Source organism: Cervus canadensis, chromosome 8 (genome assembly GCF_019320065.1).
Source record: "Cervus canadensis isolate Bull #8, Minnesota chromosome 8, ASM1932006v1, whole genome shotgun sequence".
NCBI lineage: Eukaryota > Metazoa > Chordata > Mammalia > Artiodactyla > Cervidae > Cervus > Cervus canadensis.
Window position 1 is genome coordinate 5,757,620 of NC_057393.1, and position 11,784 is coordinate 5,769,403.

An 11,784-nucleotide genomic window follows, 5' to 3' on the forward strand; every position below is an offset into this window, starting at 1 on the left:
ACAATCTCAATGTCCATTGACAGAGGAAAGGATAAAGAAAGGGGTGTGTGTATATATACAAATACAATGAAATGCCACTCAGCCATTGAAAGAAAGAAGGAATGAAACAATGCCATCTGCAGTAACATTCAAAAAATGAAGATCATGGCATCCGGCCCCATCACTTCATGGCAAATAGATGGGGAAAAAATGGAAACAGGGACAGATTTTATTTCCTTCGGCTCCAAAATCACTGCAGATGGTGACTGCAGCCATGAAATTAAAAGATGTTTGCTCCTTGGGAAAAAAGCTATGACCAACCTAAGCAGCATATTAAAAAGCAGAGACACTACTTTGCCGACAAAGGTCTATCTAGTCAAGGCTATGGTTTTTCCAGCAGTCATGTATGGATATGAGAGTTGGACTGTAAAGAAAGCTGAGTGCCAAAGGATTGATGCTTTTGAACTGTGGTGTTGCAGAAGACTCTTGAGAGTCCCTTGGACTGCAAGGAGATCCAACCAGTCCATCCTAAAGGAAATCAACCCTGAATATTCATTGGAAGGACTGATGCTGAAGCTGAAGCTCCAATACTTTGGCCACCTGATGTGAAGAACTGACTCACTGGAAAAGACCCTGATGCTTAGAAAGACTGAAGGCAGGAGAAGGGGACAACAGAGGATGAGATGGTTGGATGACATCACCGACTAGATGGAGATGAGTTTGAGCAACTTCCGGGAGTTGGCGATGCAGAAGGAAGCAGTCCATGGGGTCACAAAGAGTCAGCCATGACTGAGCACCTGAACTGAGCGCGGTGCAGGAACACAGACGGACCTAGACACTGTCACACTGAGTGAGTCAGACAAAGACAAATATGTGTTACCACTTCCATGTGCAATCTTAAAAACGGTACAAACGAACCTATTTGCAAAAGAGAAACAGAATCACAGACATAGAAAGCAATGTACGGTTACCAAAGGGGAGAGCTGCTGTTCAGTTGCTCAGTCATGTCCCGCTCTTTGTGACCCCATGGACTGTAGTCCACCAGGCTCCGCTGTCCCTGGAATTTTCCAGGCAAAAATACTGGAGTGGGTTGCCATTTCTTCCTCCAGGGGATCTTCCTGGACCAGGGATCAAACCCTCAACTCCTGCATTGGTAGGTAGATTCTTTACCATTGAGCTACCAAAGGGGAAAGGAGGGGTGGATAAATTAGGAGTCTGGGATTAGCAGATGCAAACTACTCTATATAAAACAGATAAACAACAAGGACCTACTATATAGCACAGAGAACTATACTCAACATCTGACAATAAACTATAATGAAAAAGAATCCAAAAAAGAATATACATAGTGTGTGTATACACACACACACACACGTATACATCTATGAAACAGAAGGTGTACTTTGCTATATACCTGAAACTAACACAACACTGTAAATCAACAATACTTCAATTTACCAAAAAAAAAAGAAAAGAAATGATTCCATTCTTATAAAGAAACAAACGCCAACACTTTGAGGCAGACACAGTTCTCAGCAGGCTTCAGTAAACATCTTCTGAAGCCAGAAGACTTCAACAGACCCAGGAATGGGGTCTGGAGGTGCTAAGTACATCTTAGGGTGGTGAGAATGGAACTGCCAACAAATATGAAGATGACCAATTTAGAAGGCAGCCTTCTTTATGCTCACAGGCCCAGTCCCCCTGCCCCAGCACCCTTCTGGGTTAAGTACACAAAGAACATCCTGAAATCCTCTAGGACTTAAGCAGTGGAACACACATCAAAGGAAAAGGCAGCAACTGCCCCCATTCACATCCCTTCACATCTTTGTGGGGGTCTGGCCATCTGCTCTGCCACCGGACTGTCAGGGACTAAAAGGTGTGAGATCTTACAATCTGGTGTTCAAGGCCCATATTTCTAACCTATCCACCACAGTTCACGCTGATCAATGGAAAATACGTATTAATAGGAATAGGTGGAGGAGACCCACCTCGTCCTCCCCCTTCGGGGCACACAGCAGGACTACATCTCTGAGTCCCACGTGCTGGCCAGGGACAGAGCTCTGAACGCAAGAATGTGAGCAGAAGTGTGGGTACCAGTCCTGACCAGGAAGAAATCTCCTGTGAACTGTCCTGCATCTCTGTCTTGCCCCATCCACAAGTTAAAAGGCAAGGACCTGAAGACGCCGGCCGAGGGCAGAGCCACAGAATAGAAAAAGCCTTAGTCCCTGAATGAGTAGACAGAACAGAGCCCCGGGGTTGGGGGGTCCCCTCCCCACCCCCACTTGGACTGTGATGTGAGGAAAAAAGGAACTTTCATTGTATGAAGCCAGCAAAACGCTGGGGCTGTTTGTTACAGCAGCTAGCCAACCCTAATTCAGAACAGAAATCAGAACAGTTACATGTGTGCCTAAAAGTGTACTTAAGGTATCCACCTTAAGTTAAACAAAATCACTCCACAAAGCCTATAAACTTTGTATCACACTCCTGAGGACAGGCAGGAGCAACTATGAACAGCAAATGGGCCAGGAAAAAAGACAGAGCAACATTTTTGATGAGAGATGTATCCCTGGAAGCTTCAGGGATCTGCCCTGGGAATCCATAGGAACTCAAGCTGCTGGCCTGACTTCAGTGTGAACATTAAAATTTTAGGGAAGCCATGAAAACATCTCTCCCCATCCTCCACCCGCAGCTCCCAACCAACAGGGGATGAGAAGCAACAGGGTCCACATTGTTTTGGTTCCCCAGTCAGACTGAACTCACTAGAGCAGCCCAAGGCTTCTCACAGTCAATAACAAAAGGAATTAACCTTTGCCAAGCACAGCCCAGGGGCCAGGTTTGAGGTGGGCTATCTCTTTATACCCAGAACTGCCCAAGGAGGTTGGCATGATCACCAGTTTTTACAAAGGAGAAAGCTTAAGGCAAACAATTCAGCCAAGTCACTTGGCTAGGAGGAGTTGGAGCTGAGATTCAAAGAGGAATCTCTCCTACCCCAAACCTGTGATCTCTTGGAACACACTGCATGCTAAAAGAAAACATCTTTTTCTCCTTAAGGCACCCAGATGAAAATTTAACAAGCTGATAGGCATGTCTGGGGTGAAACCATCTGCCTTTTGAAGGCAGAGAGCACCTCTGTGTCTGTACACACAGCAGCCCACTAGCATGCAGGTAGGCGGATGACTGCAGCGTCTTGAGCTAACACGGAGCTTGCACTCAATCATCCACACGACCTGCCACAAGCAACACCCTGCCCTGGCCCATTAGCTCCTGAGATCAAAGCGCCACACGAGCACGCTGGGGCCACTGCGGGCTGTGCCTGCGGTGACTGTTGGCAGAGCCAGCCTCCTTTCTGGTCCGCAGAGTGAAGGGCAGCCCCAGGGGTTCTCTGCTGAGCAACGTAACAGAGCAACTCGGGTACCCAGGGCCTCCTGGCCATCACGGGAGGACTGGGCTTCCGGATCCAGCATGGCCTGGCCACTCTATTTGAGCCACAAAAACACGGTTGGTAACTAGACTAGAAACAAACCTAAGGGGGAGGTCTCAGCCTCCTGGGACTCAGCCAGGTGAGCACAGGCAGGTAGCACTCGATGAGTCATCCGTCTACACCCCCCCAGGCTGTGAACCACCACACTTCAAACCCACACAGCTTCCTTTCAGGTCCCAAATGCCCTGACCTTAAAGTCCTGTCCAAAATTTCATAGCCAGGAATTTCCACGCCTAACACAGAAACTAAGTCCTGAACTAGATACTGTGAGCCTTGTGACCAAAGCGGGGGGGATTCCACCACGAGCGCCCACCTCCCACCTTTCACCTCCCAGGGGGCCACCCAGCACTGGGGACCCACAACCTTACACAAAAAATCACCCAAATGGTGACCCCCAGAGGCAGAGTGAAACGTAAGAGGAAAAGCCTTACTGTCGTGATAATCACACTGTCAGGGGCTGCGTCTCCCAAAACTCAAAGGTTGAAGCTCAAACCCCAGTATCTCAGATTGTGGCAGGATATGGAGACAAGGTCTTTACATGAGTGATGAGGGCAAAATGAAGTCCTCAGGATGGACTCTCATCCATGAGGGGGGTCTTTGTAAGAAGAGATTAGGACAGAGACACACACGAGGGGGAGCCATGGGAGGACACGGCAAGACCTGCAAACCAACGAGAAGTCCCAGAAGGAAACAGCGCCTCCGACACCCGGATCCTGGACCCCCGGCCTCCAGAACTGAGAGATAAGAGATCCCTGCTGTTTAAGCCACCCAACAGTGTGCACGGGAAGGCAGCAAACCAACAGTCATCCCCCTGCTTCGTATCCACAGGGGACTGGTTCTCGGACACGGACACCACACTCCGCAGATGCGCGAGTCCCTTGTGTGAAACAGCACCCCCTCCTCACCACGCCCCTCTCTGAGGACGACCCCAGGACTCTGAGAGCCTGAAAAGGGAGCGTCTGGGGGAGCCGTCGGCCAGCGGTTCACAGCTCTGTGTACCTCCACACCGCCACACTGCCTCCAGCCTCCCACTCCAGGATCTTCCCTTCAAGCTGGACTTCTGGCCCTTCCCCGAGCAAACCTGACTATTTCACCAAATCCATCAGCAGGCTCCCCTCCGCCCAGCACCCAGCCTGGGCTCAGATCCCAAATTACACCAAGATCTCCTTCAAGGTGCACTGCAGTGAGGGAAATGCCAACTCCAACCCCAACGAAACACCGCTCAGACTGGGGAAAGCAGACAACACGTGTCAGCCAGGATGCGGAGACTAGATCTCACACACACACATGCACGCATGCACATACACACGCACCTGCACACTTTCACATACACATGCACACATGTGCACACATGCGTGCACACACATGCCTTCAAGTACACACGCATGCACATGCGCACGCATGCAGACATGCATGTACACACACCTTCACATACACACACAAGCACACACCCATGCACATGCACAAATGTGCACATATACACACAGCTGGTGGGAATGTAAAACGGCACAGCCGCTGGGGAAAAGTCTGGTATTAAACCACCACACAATTCAATAATTGCACTCCTGGGACTTCCCTGGCAGTCAAGTGCTTAAAGACTCTGCGCTCCCAATGCAGGGGGCACAGGTTCAATACCTGGTCTGAGAACTAAGATCCCACATACTGCACAGCATGGCCAAAAAATTTTTAAAAATTAAAAACAAACAAAACACAATTGCACTCCTAGGCATTTATCCCAGGAGATGCAGATTTCCGTTCACACACACACATACACACACACACACACACACACACACACAAAAACCTGTGCATGCGTGTTCACAGCAGCTTTACTCATAATAGCCAAAACCAGACATCCTTCAACGAATGAATGGTTAAAGCATCTGTGGCACATCCAACACCGCGGGACACTACTTGGCAAAGAAAAGGAACAAATCGTTGGTTCACACAGCTACCTGAAGACTCCCTGGAGAATTATGCTGAGGGGAAAAAGCAATCCACAAAGGTTACATACTCAAGATCCCATTCATGTAACATTCATGAAATTCCAAAACTGCAGAAACAGAGGTCAGATTAATGGTTGCCAGGGATTACGGGGGAGGGAAATGGGAGTGGGTGTGGCAAAAAAAGGACCATAGGAGGGGTCCTGGGGGCGGGGATGGAGACGCTCTGTATCTTCAATGTCAACATCCAGGTTCTGACTCTGTGTCGGAGTTTTACAAGATAGAACCTTGGGGAAAATCAGCGACGTGAACATGGGGTTTCTCTGTATTACTTCTTACAACTGCTGTTGTCTGTAATTATATGAAAATCCAAAATCTAATGAAGACAAAAGGAAGAGGAAGGAGTGGAGAAAGGAAAGAAGGAAGGGGGAAGAAAGAGAGAGGAGAGAGAGACAGAGAGAGGTCACAGGGACCCTTGGGCACAGGCACTTGCTTCTGGGCGGCAGCCAGCTCAGGACTCACCACTGACTATTTCCTCCTCCGAGTTTTCACGACCTGCATCCTCAGAGGTCACAAGAACACAAGGGAAAGAACAATTCACACACCCTCAGGCAATCCTGATAACACTTTGCTATTCTGGGCCAACCCTGGCACAACAATACGTTTAAAATGTGTATAATGTTTCCAAAGTAAAATCAGATTTGCAGAAATATAATACGCTCTTAAGTTTTGTTTTTCTGCAACTCCAGTGAATGAAAATGTCTGCATTTCTATTTACTTACGATCAAATATAATTTTTCATCCCCCAAAGTAGCAGCTTGCTTGCTATTCCAGGCAACATGAAGGATCTCTTTGCAGCTCCCACACTCCCAAACTTATTGGAATACTACCCTATTCCTAGCAATTACCATTGCTCAGAGCTAATCTGAATACACACGTCATAATCTCTAATATCAAGCAAATGTCACACTCCCCAGTAGAAAATTAACTTTGGAAGCAGAGCCTTCCTTCAGCCACCATGACTGTCGAATCCAAAGAGGAAATCACTTGTCACCACATTTCTAAACTGCAATTCATTAAACAAAAAAAATTACTAAAAGCCTTGCTCCATGGACTCCCTGGCTTATCTCAAATGCTGACCTCAGAGCTTTGTGCTCTGAGGACACTCTCTCAATGGATCCCCACTGGTCTTTGCAGAAGGCAGGCTTGAGTCCCCTTTCCAGATGAGGAAACTGAGGCTAAGGAAGCAGGAATCATTTGCTCAAGGGCCACATGATGATTAAGACCCAGGAGTTGAAGATGTCTCGGTGCCTACACCCACATCCCCTGTTTGAGTTTGGCCTGGAGTGAAGAGTGAAGGACATACGGAGGTCAATCTGCCTCCTGGCAGAGCTAAGGCTGCAAAGAGAACCCAGTCTCACCAGGGCTGCTCGCCACACCACCTCCATTCTCGCCCTGCCGCTGCCATAACCCATCACCACGCCCTTGGCAGCTGAAAACCACCCACGTTCATTATCTCACTGTGCTCCAAGTCAGACGCCCAGTGTTCCTGGGTCTCTGGGCCAAGGTGCTAGCCAGCTGGGCTCTCACGGGAGGCACTGGGATGAATCTGCTTCTGGGCTTATTGGGGGCGCTGGCAGAATCCAGCTGTGGTTGCAGGACCGAGGTCCCCGTTTCCTTGCTGGCTGTCAGCTGGGCCACCCTGAGCTCCCTGCGGTCCTAGCAAGTGGGCCCCTACATCTCCGGGCCAGCAAGGGGGGCATGGAGCCCTTCCCAGGCTCGGAACCTCTGAGTCCACTCCTACCACATCTTTCTACTGTGAGCAGCCAGAGAAAGTTCTCTGCTCAGGGCACCCAGTAGTGACCCCACAGACTACAGCACACTAGGCTTCCCTGTCCATCGCCAAGTCCCGCAGCTTGCTCAAACTCATGTCCATCGAGTCCGTGATACCATCCAACCACCTCATCCTCTGTCATCCCCTTCTCCTCCTGCCTTCCATCTTTCCCAGCATCAGGGTCTTTTCCAGTGAGTCGGCTCTTCACATCAGGTGGCCAGAGTACTGGGGCTTCAGCTCCAGGTGAGTAACTCAGGAATAATCAACCCATTTCAAGGTTCGTAACTGTAACCACAACTGCCAAGTCCCTTCTGCCATGTCACACATCATATTCATCAGTCTTGGGGATTAGGGAGTGGGAGGGGGCGGGTGGCGGGGAATATTCTGTCCCCCACACCATCAGGAACATGTGAGCCCACCATCCTCAGAAAACTTCCCAGATCAAATACATGGCTTAGTGAATTCTTTTAAGGCAAACACCATCAGGTTGAGAATTATAACGCTGCATCTTTTCACCTCATCTTAGCAACTGGATCCACATGAACACAATTTTACAGGTGTTGGGACGTTATGACTCAACTTAGTTGGGGGGTGATGGAAAAGTTCATCTGGCCCAACCCCTCAGTGTGACTGAGTTAGGTCAAAGTTCATGCCTTGTGTTAAGAAACCAGTCTGTAAACACTGACCCACCAAACTCACGCCCAAGGGGAGAAACGAACAGGGTGGTCAATTGCACAGGTGACCACAGCCCCCCCACACACACCACCAACCCCATGAATCCCAGGGGTGCCAGGATTTCCTGCCTTTGCTGAGGAAGCAAGAGATCAGCTGTTTACTCCCTTCCCGACTTTACAGAATAAATAAATAACTGAAGTGTCTCACAAACAATGCTTCTAACAGAACCTAAGTACTTGCAGACAATGAGTTGTGATTCATGTTTGCAAATGAGATAAGAATTTTACCATTTTCTCTCCCCGCATGATCTATTCGCAGGCCAAGATGCTGGAAGCACAGCCCGCCCACAGACCCACCAGAGCCCATCTAGGGAGACATAGTCCCCTTATGAGGCTCCGGCCAAAAAAGTTTTCTGCTTTGTGAAGGGGTTCTCCAATAGTGTTCCCTTAGGCAGAAAGAGCCAGTTAGCTAGTGGAGATGGATTCCTACATCCAGCACTTCCATCTTCCCAGCCAGCCCAGGCCCTAAGAACCAGGGGACCCCTCCCCAGGCAACTCCCAGACAGGAGGGGAACCTGGCTCAAGCATCCTTGGCCTCCCCCTGCCCCAAATCGGGAGTTCTAAGCCTGCATGCCCTCCTTGACAGGAGGTATTTAAAGCTCCTTCTGCTGCTCAGAGAGTTGGGTTGTCTTGTCATCTTCTCCTGGTGACACTAAGAACAGCCCCTCCCGGTCCCCTGCTTGACCGTCACTCACATCCTTCCCGGAATTGCCTCTAAAACCATCCAGGAAACTTCTCTTCTTTGAAACTCTTCAACTTGGGAGTTTTCTTCAGACCAAAGTATGAGCCCAAGGTGTGACATCAGAAGGCACTGCCAGGCATGCGTGCTAAGTCACTTCAGTCGTGTCTGACTCTTTGCGACCCCATGGACTGCAGCCCAGCAGGCTCTTCTGTCCATGGGGTTTCTCAGGCAAGAGTACTGGATTGCCATGCCCTCCTCCAGGGGATCTTCCCAACCCAGAGATCAAACCCGAGTCTCTTGCGTCTCCTGCACTGGCAGGCGGGTTCTTTACCACTAGCACCACAAAGGCTTCCAGAAGGTGTGTGCCTTACTGCAGAGAGGACACACCACGGTCGTGCCCAGAGCCGCCTCCCCAGTGGGCGGGCCCTGCTCCCTCTGCTCCTGAATGTTCCCTTCGGCCTCGAGACACAAGCCACTACTCAGCCATCTACACCTACAGGGTGCTCACTGACACCATCCAGGTCACCCCAGGAACAGAGAGGATCAAGGTGTCTTAAAACACGGTGTCCTAGGATCAACATGTACACCTTACTATATTTAAAGTGGATAACCAATGTGGTCCTACTGTGTAACACAGCGAACTCTGCTCAAGGTTATGTGGCAGCTTGGATGGGAGGGGAGTTTGGGGGAGAATGGATACATGTATCTGTACGGCTGAGTCACTTTGCTGTGGACCTGAAATATCACAACATTGTTAATCAGCTAGACTCCAATATAAAACACAAAGTGTAAAAAAAATAAATATGGTATCCTAAAGAGAAGCCCCTTCCCCATCACCTGGCGGGGGGCTGAGGGAGCTGACCATGAGCTCTAGAGCGTCCACCAGGGTTTCTGTGGCATTCATCTGTCCTCACCTCTGTGAAATGGGGGGGACAGTAAGTAGACCCGGCACACAGGACGAGGGGCCAAGTCCCAAGCAGGACGGTGGTCTCCTGCCCTCTGCCTGCCTCTCCCCAGAGCTCCAGCTCCTCCTTCGTCTCTCAGTGCAAGGTTCCCCGAGGGTCAGCCCTCAGCCCTCAGCTTACACAGCACACCAACAGGCTCCCCACAGCCCAGACCACTCCCCCCATGTTGCAGTTGCCCCAGAAGGAAACTCCACACCCCCCAAGCCTCCCTCATCCAATGCAGATGGATGGGGTTATTTCTACAGGTCTGAAACCACCTGAATGCACACAGGATGCCACTTAGAAGTTTAGAAACAGAGCTGCCATCGGAGCCCAACTCTTGGGCTGCTGACATTTGTAAACAAGCCTGAGTCTCAGATGCCTGAGTCTCTAAAAGGCGGTGGGAAGGGAATTCAGCCACCGCGGTCCTGAAACAGGGCCGCTCCTGCACTAAGACAGCGCGGGCCCAGAAGGGAACTAGGACTGTCTGGGTGCCCACTCCGCATCTCTGGCATCTCGCAGATAAGCCACTGGCATCACAGGAAGAAAAGAGAGTGCCCTGGGGACAAGCACCACCCGGGAGGCTTCGCAGTAGCCGGAGGCCTGAACCAGACCAGCAGCGGGAGTCGGCAGACTCTCTGGGTGACCACGCTGCAAAGGTTCCGAGCCAAGGGCTGGGAGGGCGAGGGGCCGGGAAGCCCAGGGGGCAGCCCCTGCCTCCGGAGGGAGGCGGAGGTCAGGCAGGGTCCAGCCTGGCTGAGGAGGTGGTCCAGGGTCTGCTTTGGATCCTGGAGCAGGAGGAGAGAGACTGAAACCCAACTGGGAAGCTCTGGAGCTAGGGGACCAGCGCCAGCCCAGACAGAAGCCTTGGGTGGGTTAGTCAAGAGAAGGCAGGAACCCACAGGCCCCGGCAGGCCCCGCCAGGAGGGCTGCAGGGCGCACAGGGCCCAGGGGGGCCGTTTGTTTGGCCCTCAAGGAAAGTGTCTGTCTCTGGAATGTATGTGTACTTGGGCAGAAATGTAAACTTGCAACCGGACTCCCCTCACTCCCCTAAGCAAACGACAAAGAGCCGCAGAGCCAAAACCCGTCCCGCCCTTCCCAACCCCGCTCCCCGGTTCCGGGGACCCCCGGAGCGCTCGGCCGCCTTCCCCAGGGTCCCGCGCCGTCCAGGGCAGGACCACCGAGCTGCCGGGCCGCGCGATGGGCCGCCCCCGGTCCTACGGGCCACCTCCTCCCGCCCACCCTCCCGGAGGAGAGCACAGTTCTCCGCTCCGCGATCGCTGCAACTCGAAACGGTCCACCCGGGAGCCCCAGACGCTGAGCACAACTTCACCCGAAAAGCAAAAAAAAAAAAAAAAAAAAGGCGCGGCTGAACAATGCCCCCGGGGGCCTCCCGGCCGGGCCCAGCCCAGCTAGGATCGGGGAGTCCGGGGGCAAGCCCCGGAAGGCTGGAGGGCTCGGCCGCCGCGGTGCCCGTCCCGAGAGCTGGGTGTCGGGGGGGACACCCTCGGGACGTGACACAACCCGCCGTGCCCCCCCACCCCCTCGCCAAACACACACACACCCGCGTGTCCCCGGCCCGGCTCGCGCGGGCTCCGGAGCGAGCGCGGGGACGGCGTGCGTCCCGGGCGCCGAGTGGGCAGTGCCCGCCGACGGGAGCGCGATCGGACCCCTCGGGCAGGAGGTGGAGGGCTGGGGACGCGGGGCTCCGGGCGCCGCGGTCACTCCGCGTCTCCGCCCGGGCCGCCGGCAACAGGCTCCCGGGCGCGCCCCCGGCGGCCCGGAGCCCCGCGCGCGGCGCGCGGAGGTGCTCACCCACGCCGTATTTCTCCTCGCGCTTGGTGGGCACCCAGCGCGTCATGCTGCCGCCCGCGCCCCCCGCGCCCAGGCCGCCGCCGCTGCGCCAGGAAACTCCGCGCCTAGGCCGCCATTTTCCATCCCTCTCGGGCCGCGGCAGGATGGGGTGGAAAAAGTTTGCGGCGGAGGCGGTGTCATGTGGGACGGGGCGGGCGGGGCGTCGCGGGCCGGATGGGAAAGGCCGGGAGCGCCGGCGGGAGGCGGGCCGGCGGCTGGAGGCCGCGGGCTGGGAGCCGCGCGCCCGCCCTCGGCCCCCGGCGGCCCTGCCCCGCGCTCCGCGCCCAAGACCCCCATCCCCAAACGAGCGCCCCCCGCAGGGGTTGTCGTCTT

At 53.1% G+C, this 11,784-nt stretch overlaps 1 protein-coding gene across 2 annotated transcripts in view; it reads right to left on the reverse strand.

The window, feature by feature from the left end:
• DOCK1 (dedicator of cytokinesis 1) overlaps positions 1-11,583 on the reverse strand; it is a 546,616-nt gene extending 535,033 nt beyond the window's left edge. For both annotated transcript variants that reach the window (XM_043475106.1, XM_043475105.1), the window contains exon 1: positions 11,413-11,583. In XM_043475106.1, the coding sequence (XP_043331041.1) occupies positions 11,413-11,458 (46 nt within the window). In that variant the 5' untranslated portion in view covers positions 11,459-11,583. The remainder of the gene's footprint in view (positions 1-11,412) is intronic.
• Between the last annotated feature and the right edge of the window lie 201 nt (positions 11,584-11,784).